At 37.6% G+C, this 24,050-nt stretch overlaps 1 protein-coding gene across 1 annotated transcript in view; it reads left to right on the top strand.

Moving 5' to 3' along the window:
- Nucleotides 1–24,050, top strand: part of Ctnna1 (catenin alpha 1) — a 150,004-nt gene that overhangs the window by 23,913 nt on the left and 102,041 nt on the right. The window contains exons 2-4 of the mRNA XM_070036108.1: nt 7,613–7,719; nt 9,356–9,551; nt 23,204–23,370. Coding sequence (XP_069892209.1) covers nt 7,615–7,719; nt 9,356–9,551; nt 23,204–23,370 — 468 coding nt within the window. The 5' untranslated portion in view covers nt 7,613–7,614. The remainder of the gene's footprint in view (nt 1–7,612; nt 7,720–9,355; nt 9,552–23,203; nt 23,371–24,050) is intronic.

The following is a 24,050-nucleotide window of genomic DNA, read 5'->3' on the forward strand; positions in this document are numbered from 1 at the left end:
CTTAATAATAAATATTAATTCAAGCTGTGCTCCAGTGGCTCATGCCTGTAATCCTAGCTACTCAGGAGGCTGAGATCTGAGAATCGCGGTTCAAAGCCAGCCAGGGCAGGAAAGTCCGTGAAACTCTTATCTCCAATAAACCACCAGAAAACCGGAAGTGGCGCTATAGCTCAAGTGGTAGAGCGCTAGCCTTGAGCTGAAGAGTGAGGGATAGCGCTCAGGCCCAGAGTTCAAGCCCCACAACTGACCAAAACAAAAAAATTAATTCAAAATTTGAAGAACCAGGAAATAAAAACTGAAATATCAGCTGCAAACTCTCTTTCCACATTCTTGTCCTTTTAGATGTTAATTTACAAGCAGAGACCTAAAGGTATCCTCCTTGTAGGTTGAGAAATGCAAAGAGAAAATTACAAGGTATGTTTGGCCAATGAAAGTCCTTTAACCCACACCTATTATTTCTGTGTTTTAGTTAAAGTTAGATAACATCTAGACAACATTTCCAATTATAAATAGCAGGACCCATGTTGGCCATGTTTTGGATAATCAATCACCCAGAAACCATTGTTTCCGATAGTTAGAATAGTTATTATTTCTAATAATTAAAATAATTGTTGGTGACCAGGTATCTAGATAGGAACTCAACATGAAATTACCCAGAAAAACAACCCTAGACAAGAGCTACTATTTGTTGTCTTCACTTTTCATTTCTTGTCTATGAGATGTAGCAAAATCTCCCCAGATATCCTATTTTTCCTCTTTTATTCTATTTATTTATTCTATTTATTCTATTAACCCTTGTTAAATTTTAACTTTGTGAGACTTTTGGAGCCTTTGAAATGCTTTTCATTGTGAATCTCAAGTTCCTGTGATCTGCTTTTAAAACTGGGAAGCTGAGGGACCGTCTTTCCCCCTCTCCCTTCTGATAAAAGAAATTGGGTGGCATGTGGAGGGATCCCTTCCCCTTTTTGTGCACATATATTTGGAAAAAATATGAAAGTTGTATTGCAATATTAAAGGGAAAAGTAATTTCTTGTAACATAGTTCATATGCTAAAAAAGGAAAACATTCAGAAGATTTGTTGAATGAGTATTTTTACCACATCTAACCAATTCATTGCTCTGGAATTCAATTATTAGACTACCTGGAATTTGTACAGACTCATGAGTTAAGAGCATTACTTCAGTAATGGTGAAGTAGAATGTTCCTCACTTTAGATATCCATTATAGGTAGCCAGTTGATAGATTATCCACATTATATCTGATTTTCTACAAACTTGAAGTTTCCAGGGCTTTTGGGGGTTCAATTACTTGATGACAGCAACAGAACTCAGGGAAACACTTGTTATATTACTGGCTTATTTAAAGGATGCCATAAAAGATACAGATAAAGAGTATGTAGGATGTCTGGTAGGAACCAAAGCACAGAAGCCTCTGGCCTATGGAGTTGGGGAACACTCCCCTCCCTTTCTCTTTATATGGGGGAGGGAGGGATGTCCCTTGTTGGCCTTTTCCTTTCTCAAGTAACATCTTCACTTTTTAATACCTCTTGAATCCTTATCTCTATTATCCTGAAAGGTTCTTTGTTTTATTTGTGTTGAAGCAGTGACTGGAAAATGCTAGGAAAATGGGATCCCTGGGGCAAATAATTTGTTTCTAAAATGTCTTATCTGACATTTTTTGACATTTGCTTGAGCTGTTGGCAGCCCTTTAATAATCTAGAGCATTGCATCTCCTCAGGTTTATTTGGGCTATCAGTTGAGTGAACAAATAACCTTTACATGATATGAGTATAGAGAGTGTATTTGCCTACCTTCAGTGACACAGATTAGATAAATCTAAATCCCTTTTGGTGGTACCTTCCATTATCATGATTGTCTAGAATTTTTTTTTTTTGATTCTTAGCTGATCATAAGTGATGGAAATTTGGAATTTTAACATTGATTTTACATTGTTATCTTAGTCCAGATTTAAGTTTTATACCTTTGATTTCTTTGGTTTTGACATTTTTTAAAAAGCACAATAGACATTGTGCATAATGGATCTGTTTTGTGCACTGTGTCTCATTTTTATGGCATTCCTTCATGATTTGGTAGGAATACTATAGCAGTGATTGTATTGTTAATTCAGTCACTTAGTTAAGGTGGTATGTGCCCTGATTCTGGTTGTAAGATTAGTATTTTCTTGCTTGGTTTTGGGGGCTCATGCCTCTAATCCTAGCTACTCAGAAGGCTAAGCTCAGGGTTGGAAGCCAGTCCACGTATGAAAGTTCATAAAATTCTTACCTCTATTTAGCCACCCCCCCCCAAAAAAAAAAAAGTCTGTGGCTCAAGTGGTAAAGCACTAACCTTGAGCCAAAAAAAAAAAAAAAAAAAAAAAGTTCAGTGACAGCGCCAATTGACCCTACTCCCAAAAAAGTTTTATCAGAATATGATACTATGTTATGCACTGAGTTTTTCCAATGAACTTCCATCTACTTGGTTTAGAATTCTTTGATGATTCTTGCCTGAGTCAGTTATTACTCAGTGGGTCCTAAATGGTGATAAAGTCTCTTAGACTTTTCAACCCAGATTGGCTTTGCACAGCAGTCCTCTAGGTCTTAGCCTCCTGAGTAGCTAGGATTATAGGCATGAGTCTGAGTCATCTGCCATAAACATCATTCTTGATATTTTCATGGATATGCCCAAAATTTTTCTTATAGTTCTGTTCAATTTTTTCTTATCTCATACATTTCTGTAACATCTCCCTTTTTTTTTAAATGAGAAATTTCAGAACCCAAAATAGGCTAAAAGTTCTGTGAACATCCAATTATATGTTATTCACCTAGATTCAATAATTAGAGATTTGTTTTTGCTTTTGTTTTTTGTTGGTTGTGGGGCTTGAATTCTGGGCCTGGGCACTGTCCCTGAGCTCTTTTTGCTTAAGGATAATGCTCTACCAGTTTGAGTCACAGTGCTACTTCTGATTTCCTGGTTATTTATTTATTTATTTATTTATTTATATTTTATTTTATTTTATTTGAGAATATACTGTACAGAGGGGTTACAATTACATGGGCAGGATAATGCATACATTTCTTACCAAGCGTTGCAGCCTCCTCCTTTGTTTACCCTTCACCTCCCTTCCCAGCCTCCCCCCTCCCCCCCACCCAATCATACTCCCCTCCCCCCCCCCCCCACCGACATTGTAAAGCTGGTTTTGACATGACATTTTGTACTTCTCATTGTTGCAACAGGTCCACCTGAATCCTTAAACGACTTGTTTGTCCCCATCTCCTCCACATGTTATACTGACATCAAATATAGTGAAAGCGGGGGTTACACTGTGGGGGAGGGACATCCTGGTTATTTATTTATTTATTTATTTAGTCGGTCATGGGGCTTGAACTCTGGGCCTGGACATTATCCTTCTACTTTTCAGCTCAAGGCGAGCGCTCTACCACTGGAGCCATAGCGCCACTTCTGGTTTTCTGAGTGCTTTATTGGAGATAAGAGTCTCATAGAGTTTCCTGCCCTGGCTGGCTTTGAACCCTGATCCTCAGATCTCAGCCTCCTGAGTAGCTAGTATTACAGGCATGAGCCACCAGCGCCTGGTATATAGGTAATTTTTCATGACCCCTTTCCTCTATTCGGGGTTGGCCTCAAACTCCTGGGTTTATGTGATGTTCTTGCCTCAGCCTATGTACCTGAGAATATTGTTGTATACCATGATGCTCATTTTCATAATTACGTGGTGCATGTATGCATTCTTTTATTGAACAAAAGTTATATACCACATTTCACTCTTAAATATTTCAGCATGAGTCTCTTAAAAGTAGTCATTTCCCCACATAACCACAATTCCATGGTTATGTCTAAGACATGCAATAATTCTATAGTATTAACCACTAGTTTGTATTAAAGATTTACCAGGAAGTGGTAGAGCACTAGCCTTGAGTTGAAGAGCTGAGGGACAGTGCCCAGGCCCAGACTTAAAGCCACATGACGATGACTACCACCACCACCACCAAAAAGAACTACTACCACTACCACCAAAAAGAACTTACCTAAAGATTTACCAGTTTTCCTGAATTTATTTCAGAGGAAGATACATGTATTATTTTAGGTTTTTGTTTCTGGACCTTTATGTCCAGAATTGTCTTTTTCTTTCTTATGTAAATCTTTCTTTTTTCTTTTACTTTAAAGGAACTGGGGATTGAATTCAGGGCTGCACATATACGTACTAGATGCATATTAGGTAGGCACTCTACCTCAGAGTTGTATCTTTAGCCTCTGTGTTGACATTTTGAAGGTTTATGATTGTCTTGTACAGGGGCTGGGAAGGTGGCTCAGTGGTAGAGCCCTTGCCTTGCATGCATGAGGCCTTGGGTCGATTCCTCAGCACCACATAAGCAAAAAGAAAAAAGCCGGAAGTGGTGCTGTGGTTCAAGCGCTAGAGTGCTAGCATTGAACTGAAGAGCTGAGGGATAGCGCCCAGGCCCAGAGTTCAGGCCCCTTGACCGGACCCCCCCCCCCAAAAAAAAAAAAAAAAAAAAGATTGTCTTGTAGAATTCTCTACATTCTGGATTTGTCTATTTTTTTCCCCCAGTCATAGTGCTGCTTAAAGTGTCTGTATCCTTTGTACTTCCTATAAACTTGAGATTTAGTCTAGATTAAAGTTTCTTAATTTGGAGTCAGTAAATTTGGATCAGAAAAATTTTGACTTTTTTCCACTACTCTAACAGATAGTTGGCATTTCCTTCTATTGCTGATGTAGACCACAAAGTAGTTTTCAGTTGTAATTATAGTTTGTTACCAGTAGGACTATAAGTACTTTATATTTTGCAATATAGCAAGATGATATCTTGAGAAAAAGTTTATATTCTTTATTACTTCAAAGTAGTTATTAGATCTTGTCAGGATTTTTTTTAATGTGCTAATAAAAAGTAAATATAGCCAGGACTTGTGACACATACCTGTAATCTTGTACTCAGGGCTGAGGCAGGGTTTTGAAGCTAGCCTGGGCAATGTAAACCTGGTCTCAAAAAAAAAAAGGACATTTATTACTATATTGCAGATTATTTTATAAATTTTTAAAGTAACTTTTCAATATACGTTTTTTCCTTTTTTTTTTTTCCCAATGTATGTTTTTCTCTTGTATTTGGGTATTTAAATGACATTCTGGCTGGAGGTGTGACTCAGCTGTAAGAGTACCTGCCTGGCCCCTAGTACTGGGGGAAAAAAAGTAAAACCTATATCTGTATTGTCCATTGGTGATTACTAGCTGCTGTGGCTATTGAATACTTTTCATGTGGCTTGTCTGAACTAAAATGTGTCATAGTATAAAATGTGTACTATGTTTTGAACACCTGAAAAATATCACTCATATTAGAATAATATTTTGGATATGTTATGTTAAATAAACATGTTACTAAAATTAATTTCACTAGGTTCTTTTTACTTTTTTATTGTGGCTGCTGGAAAATTTTAAATGATATATGGCTCACATTCTATTTCTGTTGAACAATGCTGGTATATAGGCTCCATGAGACTGCCAAAAGGATCCATAGCATAAAACAGATCTCATATTCCTATGCAAAGACTTGATTAGACTCATGTTGAACTTTTCCCCTCCACTAAGAATATAGGTACTATAGGACATTTCGTATTTCATATTTCTCATACCTAAGAAGGTAGCCATTAAATCTTTTTTTTGGGGGGGGGAGCAGTCCTGGGTTCGCTTGAACTCAGGGCCTGGGCACTGTCCCTGAGTTTCTTTTGCTTAAGGCTATTCTACCACTTGAGCCACAGCATACTTTCCAGCTTTTTCTGTTTATGTGGCACTGAGGAATTGAACCCAGGGTTTCATGCATGCTAGGCAAGAACTCTCCCACTAAGCCACATTCCCAGCCCTATTAAATCTTAATATTGTAAACTTACCCTTTGTTAGGAAGTAACTTGTCAGGAATACTTTATATCTTTCAAATATTTTGTTCTCTTTTGCCCAGTGGTTTAAACATGCATTGATAATTCTTTTTTTTTTTTTTTCTTGCCAGTCCTGAGGCTTTATTTTATTTTATTTATTTATTTATTTATTTTTTGGGTCTGGTCGTGGGGCCTGAACTCTCGGCCTGGGCACTGTCCCTCAGCGCTTCAGCTCAAGGCTAGCGCTCTACCACTTGAGCCACAGCACCACTTCCAGCTTTTTTCTTTTTGCTTATGTGGTGCTGAGGAATCGAACCCAGGGTCTCATGCATGCAAGGCAAGCACTCTACCACTGAGCCACCTTCCCAGCCCCAGTCCTGAAGCTTTAACTCAGGACCTGGGCACTGTTCCCTAAGCTTCTTTTGCTCAAGGCTAGCATTCTACCACTTGAGCCACAGCACAACTTCTGGCTTTTTCTGTTTATGTGGTACTGAGGAATCCAACCCATGGTTTCATTCATGCTAGGCAAGCACTCTATCACTAAGCTATATTCCCAGCCTCATTGATACTTGCCAGAATCAGTTATTATGATGGGGATTGCAGAATGGTCATTTTCTTATTCTATTTCATTATAAAATCATTCCATCTTCTTATTTTTATTATTTCTTCTGCTTTGTAAAGCCTCTAATGAGAAGTTAATCTTGAACCTGATAAGAGTTCTGATAAATTATGGCTTAAAATCTCTTCTGTCTTTGAGTGATACTCTCAGTTATTGTAAAGGGCATCAGACTTAATTATCACATTTTATTAGAATAAAACAAAATGTTATCTAATCCATAATAAGTGAGACATAGTTTTTTATATAAGAAAGAAAAATTAGGGTTTTTGTATTAGTTTCTGAAGAAATTTCTTTTAGAACAGCTTTCATTCAGAACAGTTTTCATTCACTTTAGGTCTTCATGTGCTTCTAAAATGTAAAACTACAACTGGAAACATCTTGATATTAATAGTAAAGTTTAAAAGGGAAAGTTCTGTGTGAATGCTGTCTTGTAGTACAAGTGTTTGTGAGTGTGAAATAGTTAAACAGAAGAGGTTGTAAGAGTTACTTGGTCCTCAGATGCAGGGTAGTTAGAATTTTTTATTTTGTGGTGAACGTAGTTTTCTTTTCTTTCTTTCTTTCTTTTTTTTTTTTTTTTGGGTCTGGTCGTGGGGCCTGAACTCTGGCTTGGGCACTGTCCCTCAGCTCTTCAGCTCAAGGCTAGCACTCTACCACTTGAGCCACAGTGCCACTTCCAGCTTTTTTTTTTTTTCTGTTTATGTGGTGCTGAAGAATCGAACGAACCCAGGGCCTCATGCATGCAAGGCAAGCACTCTACCACTGAGCCACCTTCCCAGTCCCTCCTTTTTTTTTTTTTGGGTCCAGTCGTGGGGCCTGAACTCAGGGCCTGGGCGCTGTCCCTCAGCTCTTCAGCTCAAGGCTAGTGCTCTACCAGTTGAGCCACAGCGCCACTTCCGGCTTTTTTCTTTTTGCTTATGTGGTACTGCGGAATCAAACCCAGGGCCTCAGGCATGCAAGGCAAGCGCTCTACCACTGAGCCACCTTCCCAGCCCCTGTAGTTCTCTTGATACAGAAGTTCTTAGGTCAGATTTATTGTTTATATTCATGTTTTTATTTGATATTTGTCTGACATGGCTTTTTGTTTCTCTGTTAGAAATGACTACTGTCCACACAGGCAACATAAACTTCAAATGGGACCCCAAAAGTCTAGAGATCAGGACTTTGGCAGTAGAAAGACTGTTGGAGCCCCTTGTTACACAGGTAAGAATCTAGAAACACAATTACACAGTTGTTTTAACATAGTTCTGTGACAATATGCTTGGGTGACAGAACAAAGTTACTTAATTTGAGTGGTTGAACTTTTGTTGATACTTCTTAAGTGAGTTGATTTCATTAGTAATTGAATTTATTTAATTCTTTATAACACAGCTCTTGCTATTTTATTTAATTTTATTACCAGTAATAAAAATTACTGATTTTAATTTGACTTTCCAAATAGATGGACTTTGAAGATAACCTTACCTTTTCTTAGAAGGCAGAAGCCTCTAAGAAATGGACAAGAAACCTTGATTAAGATTTTTCATTTTAGTGTGTATTTCATTGTATAGGATTAATTGGCAGGTAATTCACTTCTACTGTTGTAGGTTTTGTATTTTGTTACACATATACATACATAATACAATTGCATTTATTAATTGTTAACACCTAGCTATATATTTTTACTGTTTATAAATGTGTGCAATATATGTGTAATGTGTGTATATATCTCGATATATACACTCATGCGTATGTTAATGGAGAAGAAATGTGATATGATGGCATTTACTACTTTAAAAATTAATTTTAGCCTATATTTATCTATATGAAGGTATATGTATGGTAAGATTAGAATATTTACTTTATTTGGACTTCATATACTATAGTCCTTAGGTCTTTTGCTTGGCAGACTCACATTATAAGAAATCTTGAATCATCTTCAACCTACAGATCATCTGGTATATTTATTATGATGGTTAATTTAACTAGTTAATTTAAAGCATCACTGTGAGCATTTTTTTCTTTATTAAGGGTCTTTACTAATATTTGTGTTAATTTTGATGATCTTCAAGAAACAAGTTATCTTAAACCATTTTGCAAAGATTAATAATTCTAGTCAACAGTGGTGATATACCCCTGTAATTCCAGCACTCAGTTAGTCAATGAGGATTGTGATTTTTGAGCTCAACCTGGGATACATAGTAAAGACTGTTTTGATAAACATAATTGACAAGAATGTAACTCAAGTACAGCTAGCTTTATTGTTAGCCTTTTAGAACTCCTTGGTGATACAATAGAGACATCTAGCTAGTCTCTAATAATTATTTTTCTTTATAAAAATCAAATTAAAAACCGTATGATACTTGAGGAATTAAAATATGTGTTACATTTCTTACATATTGAGAAAGCTAAATCATTTCAAAATTTAGATTTACTATCATTTCAATTTTTTTTTTTTTTTTTGGTCAGTCATAGGGCTTGAACTCTGGGCTTGGGTGCTGTCCCTGAGCTCTTTAGCTCAAGGAGCTCAAGGAGAGTACTGCTTGAGCCACAGCACCACTTCCAGTTTTCTGGTGGCTGATTGGAGATAAGAGTCTCATGGACCTTCCTGCAGGGCAGACCTTCCTGCCTGCCCTGCGTTGGCTCTGAACCATGATCCTCAGATCTCCGCCTCATGAGTAGCTAGGATTACAGGCATGAGCCACCAGCGCCTGGCTTTCAATGTAGGAATTGAACCTAGTCTTCAGTTGTGCTGGGCAAGTGTTTTACCACTGCACGACAATATTTACTTCATCTTAGTTTCAGTTAAATGACAACAGTTTAATTTACTTGTTTTTTCTTTTTCAAATGAAATATTTAGGTTACAACCCTGGTAAACACCAATACTAAGGGCCCCTCTAACAAAAAAAGAGGTCGTTCTAAAAAGGCTCATGTTTTGGCTGCATCTGTTGAACAAGCAACTGAGAATTTCTTGGAGAAGGGCGATAAAATTGCGAAAGAGAGTCAGTTTCTCAAGGAGGAGCTTGTGGCTGCTGTAGAAGATGTACGAAAACAAGGTAAATTAATATTGCTTATTATACAGAGAGGTCTTTCTAGAAAAATCCTTTTTTCTTTTGAGGTGTTGGGAATGGAACTTGGTCTTTCACATTCACACTTTCACAAGTGTTCTACACCTGATCTCATTTCCAGCCCTTACAAAAATAATATTTAAAGAAGACTTTCTCATGTATGGAAATTTAACATTGAAATTCCTTCCCCTTTTTCCTCCATATCCAGTGTAAGCTAAAAGAAAAAAAGCTGAAAAAGAAGACTTTTCATGGTCAGCAATTTTTGTGTTATCAGTTCAATAATTTTTTTTTCTTTGTTTTTTGTATTTGGTGCTAGTTGTGGGGCTTGGACTCAGGGCTTGGGGGTTGTCCCTGAGTTTTTTTTTGCTCAAGGCCAGAGCTCTACTACTTTGAGTCATAGCGTCACTTCTGGTTTTCTTGTGGTTTATTTGAGACAAGAGTCTCACAAACTTTCCTGCTTGGGCTAGCTTTGAACTGTGAACCTCAGATCTCGGCCTCCTGAGTTTTATAGACATGCGCTACCAGCACCTTGCTCTTTTTTAATTCTTACAATGTGGGGCAGTAAAATAGAAAGATAAGTAGTTTGATGATACTCATTCTGAAAATGATTCTGAAAAAACCCTAAAAGTTCCATTTTGTCATGCCTATTTGTCATGCATATTTATTTTGAGAAACTCAGAATTACTAGAAGGTTAATGGTAATCTACAGTTTATCAGTAAAAGTGAGAGAAATTGTCATTTTTGGGTTACAAATTTGAAAAGAGGATTTCTGGAATATAAACTTTATTTCCCTTTTTGCAGTATTTTTAACTTAAGTAGTTGTACAAAGGCCTAAAATTCCATGTCAGGTTATCAGTTCAATGTTTCTTGGACAATGTCATCCCTCCTTTTGTTCTTTCCCATTTTCCCTCCTCTGGTCCCTGCCTACAAGTTTCATTTTTTACCTACCATACATTGAATACATTTGACTACATTTGCTTATCTTCCCTCCCTCCATTCCTTTGCCCCTATATAAAACATGTTTCCACTTACTATTTGTTTTGATAAATAGTACTTTAGTTTTTACACCTTTGGATTCACTTTAGGAGTTACACCTTTCTTTTGTCAGTTTGTTAATGCATTGAGCCTGTATGTATTATCATGCCTTGTATTTTTGATCTAGCTTCCATATGAAAGAAAACATGTACCCTGTCTTACTTAAAACATGATTTGTGGGCTGGGATGTAGCTCAGTGGCAAAGCGCTTGCCTAGCAAGTGCAACGTCCTGGGTTCGATCCCCAGTACCAGAAAAGAAAAGACAAAAAACAAACAAACAAAAAAAAACCATGATTTGTTCTAGGTTCATCCATTTTCCTGCACATGTTATATTCTTTCTAATGGATGAGTAAAATTCCATTGTGTGTACATTTTCTTGATCCACTTATCTGTTGTAGGGTAGTTGGGCTGTTTCCATAATTTGACCATTATGAATAGTGCAGCAGTGAACATGGACGTTCAAGTATCTTTACCATATCCTGACTTGTCTCTGGGCAGATGCCCAAGAGTGTTATGGCTGGATCATAGGGTAGTTTTATATTTAGTTTATTGAGGGATCTTCAAACTGCCTTCCAGAGTGGTCATATTAGTTTACATTTCCACCAACAGTGTAATAAGGTTACTTTTCCTCATATCCCACCAACATTTGTTGTTTAATCTTAACGAGGGTGAGATGGAATCTCAATTTTTTTTTTAATTGTGAAAATGCTGTACAGAAGGGTTACAATTACATGGGCAAGATAATGAGTACATTTCTTGTCAAGCATTGTTGCCTCCTCCTTTGTTTCCCCTTTCCGTCCCTTCCCATCCCCCCTCCCCATCCTCCCTACCTGGCCCTCCAACCCCCTCCCACCAAAGTTGTAAATCTCATTGTACATCTCATTGTTGCAATGGGCCCACCTGTATCCCTGTTTAAATGATTTTTCCCCCCTTTCCCTCCACAAATTATACCAATATCAAATACAGTGAAAGCAGGGGTTATACCGTGGGGGAGGGTCAATGTTGTTTTGATCTGCATTTTATGGCCAGAGACATTGAGCATTTCCTCATGTATTTTTTGTCATTCTTTTTCTGAAAAGTCTCTCTTTAGCCCTTCTGCCCATTTATTGATTGGGTTATTAAGTTTTGGGGGGATTTCTTGAGTTCCTTATATATTCTGGATGTTATGCCCTTATTGGATGTATATTTGGTAAACATCTTCTCCCAGTCTGGTGGCCGTCTTACTTACTCTTAAAATCGCCAGTTTTCACATTTTAACTTGTGTTCCAGCAGGAGATTTCAACAAAGGTATATGTTTTTTTTCTAGACTGTTGGATATCACTTAAGGTGAATTGAGCCCTTCTTATGGACTGGTGCTTTTTGGCTTTTAAGGAACTTCATTATCTCTCTGGTGCCTAGGCAGCAAAGTATATGTAGTCCAAACATGAAATTCATTTCTATGAAAGTACCCCATAATAATAATTAAAGAAAAGTACACTCAAGGGGCAGTCCATGAGAATGAGGTGACATTTCCAATTTTGTTTGAATTGTGAACTAAAAACCTTGTTTGGTGAGTATTTTTCTCAATATTCAGACTGAAGAAAAGTGCTTCAATACCAAAATTATAAAATTACCCATGAAATAAATGAATACAAATTTGGTGGCTTAAAAAAGGTAAATTTATCCTCTTAGTTCTGAAGGTCAGAAATCTGAAGTCATGATATTGGCAGGGTTGATTCCTTCTTGCAAATCAGGAGGAATCTGTTCGATGCCTCTGTTCCAGCTTCTTGTGGTTTTCAGTTATCCTTAGCATACTACTACCAGTGTCCTGGTATTTTGGCACATACTGTTTCTTATATATCTTTGTAAATTCTCTCTTCTTCCAAAGACACCAATCATTGTATTAGAACTACTTTAATCTAGTATGAACTCTTCTTACTTGATAAATCTGCAAACACATTTACAAATTGATAGGTTCTTGGTGAACTTCTAGAGGACACTAGAATGAACTCAAACTTGGTTTTGAATAAGCTTAAAGCAATTGAATGGTCTAGTTTTAAACCCCCTGGTTGAGCAGAGTACTATTCTGTATGGGAAAGTTCTGTTCTCTAGACCTTCTTGCAGCCTATGATGAAGTTTATAATTATAACAGATGAGTTTGGTCAAGTCTATTGAGTCTGTTGGCCAAGATACTTATTTTCAAAATACATTAAACTATTGAAGTTAACTTTATTTTTTTTTTTGGATTGGTTGTGGGGCTTGAACTCTGAACCTGGGTGCTGTCCCTGAGCTCTTCAGCTCATGGCTAGCGCTCTACCACTTGAGCCACAGTGCCATTTCTGGTTTTCTGGTGGTTAATTGGAGATAAGAGTCTCATCGGCATTCTTGCCAGGGATGGCTTTGAACCCTGATTCTCAGATCTCAGCCTCCTGAGTAGCTAGGATTACAGGTGTGAGCCACTGGCGCCTAGCTGAAGTTAACTTCTTATTTCACTTTATATTTCTGTTTATAAAGTTTCTCTGGTACAAATCTATAGCAGTCATGGTGCAGCATATACCTCCTCCTTCTGAAAAAATACAACAATTTAGGATGCATATCTGTTGTTTTCTTGTTATTTTTCTTCATGTGGTTCTGAATCATAAAGGTTTGTCTCAGTTCAACTTTGCAGTTATTTATGATTATCACTATAACTTGCTTTTTCTCTGGGACAGAAACAAAACAAAAAATATATTTCCTGTTATCATAGTGTCAGCTAAGAAGCTAGTACTTTTTGTTTTTCTTTTCAGCTTTTTTTTTTTTTTTTGAAGAATCTTTTTCTTTTTTGTGGTATAGGGGATTGAACTCAGGATATTGCTTTGTGGATGTGAGGCAATCTCATGTGAGGCAAGAATGAATGAGCTATATATACCTTACCCCTTTGGAGAATCTTGGTAAATAATAGTGAAAACTTCCTGTTCAAATAGAATAAAATGTGTATTATGGACATGGTTAGGCACAGATTCTTTCTTAATAAATTGAGATAGGTTGGCTATATTGTTGTGTCTGTTTACTTAACATTTTTGAAACCTGTAAGTGGTGTTTATTTATTTATTAATTTTTTGGTTGGTCATGGGGCTTGAACTTTGGGCCTGGGTGCTGTCCCTGCGCTCTTCAGCTCAAGGGGAGTGCTTTGCTGCTTGAGCCATAGTGCTTATTCCAGTTTTCTATTAGTTTATTGGAGATAAGAGTCTCATGGACTTTCCTGCCTGGGCTGGCTTTGAACCATGATCCTCAGATCTCAGCCTTCTTAGTAGCTAGGATTACAGGCTTGAGGCACCGACGCGACGCCCAGCTTTAAGTGGTGTTTAATATGTCTACAAATCTTGGACACTCCTTTAAAAGTAAAAGTGGAGGGCTGGGAAGGTAGCTCAGTGGTAGAGTGCTTGCCTTGCATGCATGAGGCCCTGGGTTCAATTCCTCAGCACCACATAAGTAAAAAGAAAAAAGCCGGAAGTGGTGCTGTGGCTCAAGTGGTAGAGCGCTAGCCTTGAGCTGAAGAGCTGAGGGACAGCGCCCAGGCCCAGAGCTCAGGCCCCACGACCGGATTAAAAAAAAAAAAAAAGTAAAAGTGGAGTTTTTGCTAAGCACCATTGGCTCAGCTGTAGTTGAGACTATTGGAAACACAGAGATTGGGAGGATCATTGTTCTAGGCTGGGCAAAAAAGTGTCTGAGATCCCCATTTCAACAGAAATGCTGGATGTGATAGCTGCCTACCTGTCATATCAGATACAGAAAAAAGTCTGAATAATCATAAACTGATGGAAACTCTTCTAGCAGCCAAGAGGCTTTTTTTCTGTTTTGGTGTAGACCTTATATCAGGATCAATGGACATGAAAATAAAGGAATACCATGTGTGGCTGAGGAATGGGAGAGTAATTGTAGGATCGGAAATCAAGGTATTAAAGCTTGTGCTAGATTTTGAATAAGTGAAAGATTGGAAGGGAGAAATTATCTAGATAAGAAAAATACACATGCAAATTTGGAACAGTGAGGACTCTGACTAGGGGTGGGTACTACTAGAATATTAGCTGATAAGAAAATTTGAGTCAGGGGCTCGGAGTGTAGCTTAGTGGTAGAGTGGGAACTTGACATGTACAAGGTTTGATTCTAGCACCAAAAAGGGTCAAGGGTTAGCTTTTACTTATAATATTTTTATTTTTGATGTTTAAATAAAGGGTCTCACTGTGTAGCACAGACTTGCTTGGGACTTGCCATCCTCCTGCCTTGGCCTCACAAGTAGCTGGAATTATAGGCTTGCACCCATGATTCTGTCTCAGAGGTAGAGTTTAGAGTGTAGGTTGGAATGTGAGGCCAAGAAGGGAGGACAATTAGTGAAATGATGTAGAATCAGAGAATTTTATTGTTGAGATAGGTCTCACAGCTTCCCATATGCTTCAGTATAGCAAGTGACATAGGACTCACTGCCTCAGGAAGTAACTCTTTCCAGTAGTTTTTTTTTTTAAGCCTTTTTCTTAAATTAAACTGAAATATGTCTCTTTAATTTTCTTCCTGTTTTAAGACATTCTGCCATCTGGGCAACACAGAATATGAGTAAAACTGATGTTTTTTTTTTTTTGGGGGGGGAAGGTGATATAGTTTCTTAACTGTGTGCAAGAAGGAAGAAGGAGTAATGAGGTTGAGAGGCAGTTTAGGGGAAGGACCTAGAATCTGAGGATAATCGTTGTGGTAGGGTTCCTTTGTATGCCCCCCCCCCCCCGCCCTATGAATCTGTTATGGAAGGGATTGATACAACAGAATATTGCAAAGGGAGAAATGACTATTTGTGCAAGTTAACTACTAGCTTGCCTTTGCAAAATAATTCTTCATTTTTTATTTTTATTTTTGGTTCTGATCCTGGGGCTTGAACTTAGGGCCTGGGCTCTGTCCCTGAGCTGTTCTCTCCACCCTCACTCCTATCCCTGTCCCCATAAGGCTGGTGCTCTACCCCTTGAGCCACAGTTTCACTTCTGATGTTTTGGTGGTTAATTGGAGGTAGTGGTCTCATGGACTTCCCTGCCTGGATTGGCTTCACACCACACCCCTCAGATCTCGGCCTCCTGAGTTGCTAGGATTGCAGGTGTGAGTCACCAGTGTCCCAACTAATTGATCTTTTTTTGAAGATAAAACAAAGGAATCTAGACTGGGTGCCAGTAGCTTATTCCTGTAATCCTAGCTACTCAGGAGATTGACATTGGGAGGATTGTGGTTCTGTGCCATTACTGGGTAAAAAATTCTCAACTCTTATTTAAATCAATAAAAAGCTAATTTTGGTGGTGCATACCTGTCATCTCAGCTGGGAGGCTGAGATTGGGAGAATCATGATTCCAGACATATTAGCCTTGGCAAAAAAGTTATTGGGAATCTATCTCAGCTGAAAGAGCTGGGCACAGTGGCATGTGTCCATCAATCCAGTTTCAGTGGGAAGCATAAATAGTCCAAGCTGGCCCAAGTGAAATGAAAAATTGAGACCATCTTGAGTTCATACCTCAATTCAGTCCTCAGTACTACCAAGAAAAAATAGAAACAAAAATCAAAACAAAATCAAAACCCCCAAACATCTCCCTCATACTACCTCTTTGTAGTCATCTTCATATCTCCTTTTTCACCTCAAATGCTTGGTAACCAATCTGCTCTCCACTCTATAGTTCTGCCTTTTAAGAATGGCATATTAATGGAAATACACTGAATATTTAGTACTGGCTCTGCCACCCTACCTACAGCTTAGCATGTCCTTAAGAGCCATCCAAGTTGGTGTGTGGATGCTCTATGGCATGAATATCACTGAGAAAGTGAAGATTTTCCTTATTTTTTTTTATCCTGTTAGGTTTTTTGTTGTTGTTGTGAAAGTAAAATTTTCCATTTTGATGGAAAACCTACCAATTGTGCCATGTCTTAAGAGTTTTTCTTCATGAAAAAGCTCATGAAGATTTTCTTATTTTCTTGCTTTTTTTTGCTAGTCCTGGGGCTTGAACTCGGGGCCAAGGCCCTGTCCCTGAGTTTCTTTTGTCCAAGGATAGCACATAACCACTTGAGCCACAGCACTACTTCCAGCTTTTTCTGCGATTATTTGGAGTCTCATAAACTTTCTTCCTGGGCTGGCTTTGAACTGCCATCATCAGATCTCAGCTTCCTGAGTAGCTAGGATTATAGGTATGAGCCACTGGCACCCTGGCACCCAGTGGATTTTCATCTTTTCTTACAAAAGTTTATAGGTTTTTTTTTTTTTTTTAAAGGTCTATTGTCTAATTTTTTTTTTTTTTTTGGGTCCGGTCATGGGGCCTGTACTCTGGGCCTGGGCGCTGTCCCTCAACTCTTCAGCTCAAGGCTAGCGCTCTACCACTTGAGCCACAGCGCCACTTCTGGCTTTTTTCTTTTTGCTTATGTGGTGCTGAGGAATCGAACCCAGGGCCTCTGGCATGCAAGGCAAGTGCTCTACCACTGAGCCACCTTCCCAGCCCCTATAGGTTTTTTTTTTATTAGTGTTTAAATTCTTTATATTTTGTTAGATTTGAGCAATTATAAATAGCATTCCAAGGAGATAGAGGAGTGGCCTAGCAGTAGAGCCACCTGATAAGGAAGTATGAGGCCCTGAATTCACCCCATTATTGCAAACAAACAAAAAAAAATCAAAAATTTTAGGTTGTTGTCTTCCCTTTCTTTCCCTTGTCTTCTTGGCTACGTACATGTTTTACCTGATTTTAATTCTAGGTTTTTTTTTTTTTTTTGGTGCCAACTCCTAGGGCTTGAACTCAGGACTTCAATGCTGTCCTTAGGTTTTTTGCTCAAGGTTAGTGCTCTATTACATGAGTCACAGCTCTACTTTTGGTTCTTTTGGAGCTTAACTGAGATACATGCCTCAGAGACTTTCCTTCCTCAGGCTGACTTCAGTCCTTGATCCTTAGATGTTAGCCTCCTGAGTAACAAGGATTAAAGCTGTGAACTATGTATGTTGGGCTAGTTCTTCTTCTTTGTTAATTTCTCTTCAATTAAACACTAGTTGTAGCCAATTTTGTAATATATAACATATATAAATATGCTACCTCTGCTGCTTTGTTAATTTCTCTTACAATTTAACATTAATTGTATTTGTAATTGTTATAACTTTGGACTCTGTAATCTTTAAAAGCTACATTTATTTTCTAATTCATTTTTGTTTTATATTGTGGAGAACAAATCTAGGAACCTCACACATGCTAGGCAATCACTATATCACTGAACCACATCCCAATTCCCAGCTACATACTTTTTGCATCATTATTATCTCTGTGTATGTGTGTGTTTTAATATAAATAATGTAGTGAACTTGTACATACACTATTTCTTTCCTTTCACTTCTTTTGGGTTCTGTCTTTATATTTCCTGAGAATAGGAATAGAGAGGCAGATTTCTTTTTCTTTTATGAGTTAAATGTGTTAATAGTATATAGCTTGATGAAAATTTTCAGATAACCATTCTGAAAGTTTTCTCAGGGTCACAATTTTAGGACTTTAAAAATGTATCTCCAAGTTGTACTCTGGTAGAATATTTCAATTTCTTGCTTGAAGATAAAATACAACCTTACCAATTACAAATTACATGAATTTAAACTTAAACTTGTTTGAGCCAAAAAGGAATTTATGTATGTATTTATTTATAACTTGGAATCCAGGAATACCTCCTGAGTTCAGGGAGCTTAGTTCAGGTACTTAGGATATAGAGTTTTCTTAACCACTTGCCTCAGGTAGTTTGATTTATCTCTCTCTTTTTTTTTTTTGGGTCCGGTCATGGGGCCTGAACTCTGGGCCTGGGCGCTGTCCCTCAGCTCTTCAGCTCAAGGCTAGCACTCTACCACTTGAGCCACAGCGCCACTTCTGGCTTTTTTTTTCTTTTTGCTTATGTGGTGCTGAGGAATGGGACCCAGGGCCTCAGGCATGCAAGGCAAGCGCTCTACCACTGAGCCACAGCACCACTTCCGGGTTTTTTTCTTTTTGCTGAGGAATCGAACCCAGGACCTCGCATGCAAGGCAAACGCTATACCACTGTGCCACCTTCCCAGCCCCTTATCTCTCTCTTCATGTTATATATATATATATATATGATATCTATCACTGATTTTCTTTTGAATGTCTGTAACCTATCTCTGCTTGGTTCTGCTTGGTAGGTTTCTGTGGCCATAGTTTGAGTCACATATTCATATTAGATACAAGAAATTAAGGAATACACACAAATTATTTTTGGGCAAATATTAGGATACTCTGATTTAAAACAATTTTTTCTTTATAGGCATAAAAGGCTTCTTGTAAAAAAAAATGGCAATATTGGGGCTGGGAATGTAATAACTCAGTTGTAGAGTACTTGTCTAGTATGCATGAGACCAGTGGTAATGGATGTTGAACTTTTTGGTTGTTTACTAATATATCTGAAAGATAGTGCCTGTGAATATTATTAAGGTAGTGCTAGGTATCTATAAATGTTCTCCTTAGTTGATTAATTGAAGCCCTATTATTTTTCTTTTTTCCCTTTAACAATCAACAGAAAAATAGTTATTTAGTAGAATAAAAGGTTGCTTTGTTTTTTTTTTACAGTACTTGACAGTATAAAATGTATTTATATTTCTGTACATTCCCAAAAATACATACATATTTTTTCTGCAGCAGTATTCTATTTGTCTCACTGATTGAAAATCTACCAGGTTTTAAACAATCAAGACATGATTCATTGGACTAGAGATGCTGCTTTCAGATTTCCTTCATTAATCTAGTAATGTAACAGAAATAGAATTACTTTGGAGTTGGGAATCAAGAATGATTGTACATGTCATAATTTTGTATTTAGTTTAGGTGTTGGGTTTTTTTTTTTTTTTTTGGGTGCTGGTCCTGGAGCTTGAACTCCAGGCCTAGGCACTGTCTCTGAGCTTTTTGTGTTCAAGGCTAGAGCTCTGCCACTTGAGCCTCAGCTCCACTTCCAGCTTTTTGGTGGTTAACTGAAGATAAGAGTCTTAGGAATTTTCCTGCTTTGGCTGGCTTTGAACCACGATCCTTTTGAAACTTCTCAGATTCTGGCCTTTTGGACCAGTATTTCATTTTAGGTAACTGTTGCTAATAATGTTGTTCATTGTTCTTGAGTGGTTGTAAGGCTCCAATTTATTAAAAGCAGTCAGTAGTTTTTGTTTTTGTTTTTGTTTTTGTTTTTTTTGCTGGTCCTGGGGCCTAAACTCGGCCTGGGCACTGCCTCTGAGCTGCTTTTGCTCGAGGCTAGTGCTCTACTACTTGAACCATACATAGTGCCACTTCCGGCTTTTTCTGAGTAGTTTGTTGGAAATAAGAGTCTTATGGACTTTCTTGATTGGGCTGGCTTTGCACCATGATTTTCAGATTTCAGCCTCCTGATCTTCAGATCTCAGCCTCCTGAGTAGCTAGGATTACAGGTGTAAGCCACTTGTGCCTGGCTTCAATATTTAATGCTAAATTTTGGTCTTTACTTCAGTCCTCATATAAAAATGTGATTAGTTTTAGAACATTATTTGTTAGCTACTAAAATAGTAGCCAAATAATCTGAGTACCTATAGTTGATTTGTGAATATTCTCTAATGGCAGTCATCATCTCAGCCTTTTTTTTTGCCAGTCCTGGAGCTTCAAATTCAGGACCTAGTCATTGTCCCTGAGTTTCTTTTGCTCAAGGTTAGTATTCTACCACTTGAGCCACAGTGCCACTTCCCGCTTTTTCTAATTATGGGGCACTGAGGAATCGAACCCAGTGCTTCATGAATGCTAGGCACTTTACCATTTAGCACATTCCCAGCCCCTCTTCTCAGCTTTTTAAAGTAAAAATCATTCACATGGAGCTGGGAAGGTGGCTCAGTGGTAGAGCGCATGCCTGAGGCCCTGGGTTTGAACTTCCTCAGCACCACATAAGCAAAAAGAAAAAAGCTGAAAGTGACGCTGTGGCTCAACTGGTAGAGCGCTAGCCTTGAGCTGAAGAGCTGAGGGACAGCATCCAGGCCCCAGAGTTCAGGCCCCAGGACCGCCCCCCCCCCAAAAAAAAATTAATTCACATACACAAAAAACCTGATGGTATCTTAGGACAGTGGTGTAAAGAAAGGATCAGATACAGAGTTTTAGGGTATAAACTTCCTTGGTACAGCTTGAAAAAAAATCTATTTTGTGTGTGTGTGTGTGTGTGTGTGTGTGTGTGTGTGTGTCAGACTGACTGACATACATATATAGATATACACACTGCATATTCTAGAATGTGTTTTTCATTGTGAATCTTGGCAAGGAAATTTAAAGGGAAATAATATATTTCATCCTTGACAGAAGGAATATTGAGCATAAGTTGTCAGATTCTCTTGATATATATTTTTTTCCTTCTGGAAACTGACTATAGAGTTACTCTGGAAACTGACTAGAGGTGAAAATTGGTCTCCTGTCCAGTACTGATGTCTACAGCTTCAGACTGATGTGCCCACATCTAATATAGGCAGCCTGGATGATAGATGTTAAAAGGTAGATGTGTTCTGGACAAAGTAACTGTCAGGTGACTGCCATGAATAGGGTTTGAGAGGTAGACAGGAGACAGTGAAGTCTGGATTTACTCAGTTCATGATGTGAAGACATAAAACATAGCTATGAGGAACTTTGTGTGGGTGTGTGGAGACAGATTGAATTTTCCTTATCTAGGCTGGTTAATCAGATTGAGATCAGGAGCTTGATTTTATGTATGGACTCGTTAATTTTTCACAAGAGAAAAATGATGGAATGTAGAGTATGAGTTTCAAAATGTGTTAATGATGTTCTTGGAAGAGCAATATCAAGGAAACATTTAATATTCTGAGATTAAAGTTAAGTCAATTAGGTTTTCAGATTAGTGTAATAACTTCATTAAATCTAATTATTTTGGTGATGTTTCTCATTCTTGCCTTGAGTTCTCAGTTCTCATTTGTTGCTTTACCTTATTGCTGTCTGAGTAGAATTTTCTTCCAGTTATTTATTTATTTTGTTTGTATGCCTTTTTTTGAACTTCCTTTTGAGTCTTTTGTTAGAAGTGCTTTCATCCATTTCCTATCCTTCATATATTTTTGAGGACTGTAATGAAAGAAAATGTTCTTTATTGACCCTTTTACCTTCAGTTTTAGTATTTAATATATTTACTCTTCATTTAACTTGAACAGGAAAAGCAAAATATAAATTTGAGAAATCTAACTGGTTGTCATCTGTGAGTTTTATAATTTAAAGTTGTTCTGTGTGACTTAGACTGTGTAAGTCTTTTGGGTAGTAGCTATATTTTCTTTGATTTGGGTTGTGTCAAGGATGTCTCCTGAATCATTACCCTTGTGGGAGCATATGCTGCTTTGCAGAGATTCAAGTGCTAGTATAGTAAGTTGGAAGCGAGGAAAGAACAGTGAGGTTATTCAATTCTAATGTTGCCTATCATTTTGAAATTGCTGTTTTTTTTAAAGACTTATCTTGTTTAACTGATAAAAATAGCACTAGGATAAATATATTTTTAAAGTTAACTGCCTTAATACATTTGTTCAATGTAACAGAGGAAGTTCTCTTACAAGCATTAAAATTTTGGCGTTGGCATGACTTTAGTAATGATGTTGCAGTAACTTGGTTTCCACTAGTTAATTTCTTAAAGTGATTCCAAGTTGAAATGCATGTTATGCATTTATTTGAATGTGTAATCAGGAAGTAAGTGTCTCTCTTTGGAGTGTTTGTGAATAGCAGCAGGGTGCAGTTGAGTTAGTAAGGAAAATGAGAACATGAATATGTGTGGTACTCTTTTTTTTTTTTTTTTAATCATTCTGTTAACTGGAACAGGAAATATCACAGCTCCTTTCCTTGCCCTCAGAGGGTGAGAAAGAAGTTTTGTAGGCTCTCTACTGATTAAGAATTAACTAAGTTGATGTTAAATATTTATTCCTTGGCTCAATTTTCACAAAAGATAAACAGTTTTGTGGATTAAAAAAGCAGGAACATCCCAGAAATTTTTGCTAAAGACTGTCAGAGATACTTTAAGTCATTGTCTGTTTTTCTGTTTTTCTATGCTATATTATCTAGTGTCCTATGATTTTTGCTAGATAGCCTCAATTATGAATGGAAAAAGTGAATGTAGAGAGAATGGTGTGTTTTACTCAGGTTCACATGTATGTATGTATGTATGTATATATGTATGTATTTATGAATGTCATTCTTGGGGCTTTCACTTAGGTCCTGGGGGCTGTCCCTGAGCTCTTTTTGCTCAAGGCCAGCGCTCTATCACTTTGAGCCACTGCTCCACTTCTGGTTTTCTGATGCTTAAGTGGAGATAAGAGTCTCAGGAGTACTATTATCATTAGGTCAAACAGAAGAAATATCTTAAGTCTCTTTAAAGTATTTAAACATCATTAGCAGCTCTAAAGTTACTATAGTACCAAGTTGCTTTCAGGATATTATGTTTCTACAAACATTATATGAAGATGCTTGCTTAAGTGACAATTATAAAAAAGGCACATGAAAAACAAACTTATACAGAATTTGAACTATTTTTCTCTTTTAAAATGACATCATTATTTGGGTTAATTCCTGCTGAGTTCTGTTTTTCTTTCTTAAAATCTTTTAAAACAGGAGATTTGATGAAGAGTGCTGCAGGAGAGTTCGCAGATGATCCGTGTTCTTCTGTTAAGCGAGGCAACATGGTTCGGGCAGCTCGAGCTTTGCTTTCTGCTGTTACCCGGCTACTTATTCTGGCTGACATGGCAGATGTCTACAAATTACTTGTTCAACTGAAAGTTGTAAGTATGAACTTGGGTCTTTAATTCTTTTTTGTTGTTGTTGTTGTTGTCCAGTACTATAGCTTGAACTCAGGACCTAAAATTCTCACTTGGCTTTTTCACTCAGGGCTGGTATTATACCCAAGTAGCCATACCCCTACTTCCAGCTTTTTGCTGGTTAATTGTTGATAGAGGTCTCATGGACTTATCTACCTGAGCTGAGTCTGAACTATGATCCTCATTTCCTCAGTAGCAAGCCTTACAGGTGTGAGCAAACAACGCTTATCTTGTAATTTGTTCTTTCTATCAGGCTGATGCTAGATATACTTCATTTAACATTCCTTAGCATTTGGTTTGGTTTTGCACTAGGTTTATCTAAATGAACCAGGGGTTTTAAAAATTTCTACTTATGAGCCATTTTGTCTTGGTTCTAATGAAAAACTTGCAGCAAATAGTTTTGACTCTTTTACAGAATACTGATTAGACATTTCCTGTAGTGATAGAGTTCTCAGATTTAGAAAACAATATATATTAAATTGTCTATTTATTGATAGAGGCTAATATTTATACTTAAAAGCTCAGTTCCTATAAAGCACCTATGCAGAAGGAAGGCTTGGCCAACTCAAGAGACTTGAGTTTGGATTGTTTTATGACATCTTTTAAAAGGAATAAAAATATCCTAGGACATCCCCTTTTCTTTA

This window comes from Dipodomys merriami, unplaced genomic scaffold (genome assembly GCF_024711535.1).
Source record: "Dipodomys merriami isolate MVZ:Mamm:240054 unplaced genomic scaffold, mDipMer1.0.p SCAF_27, whole genome shotgun sequence".
In the NCBI taxonomy this organism is placed as follows: Eukaryota; Metazoa; Chordata; class Mammalia; order Rodentia; family Heteromyidae; genus Dipodomys; species Dipodomys merriami.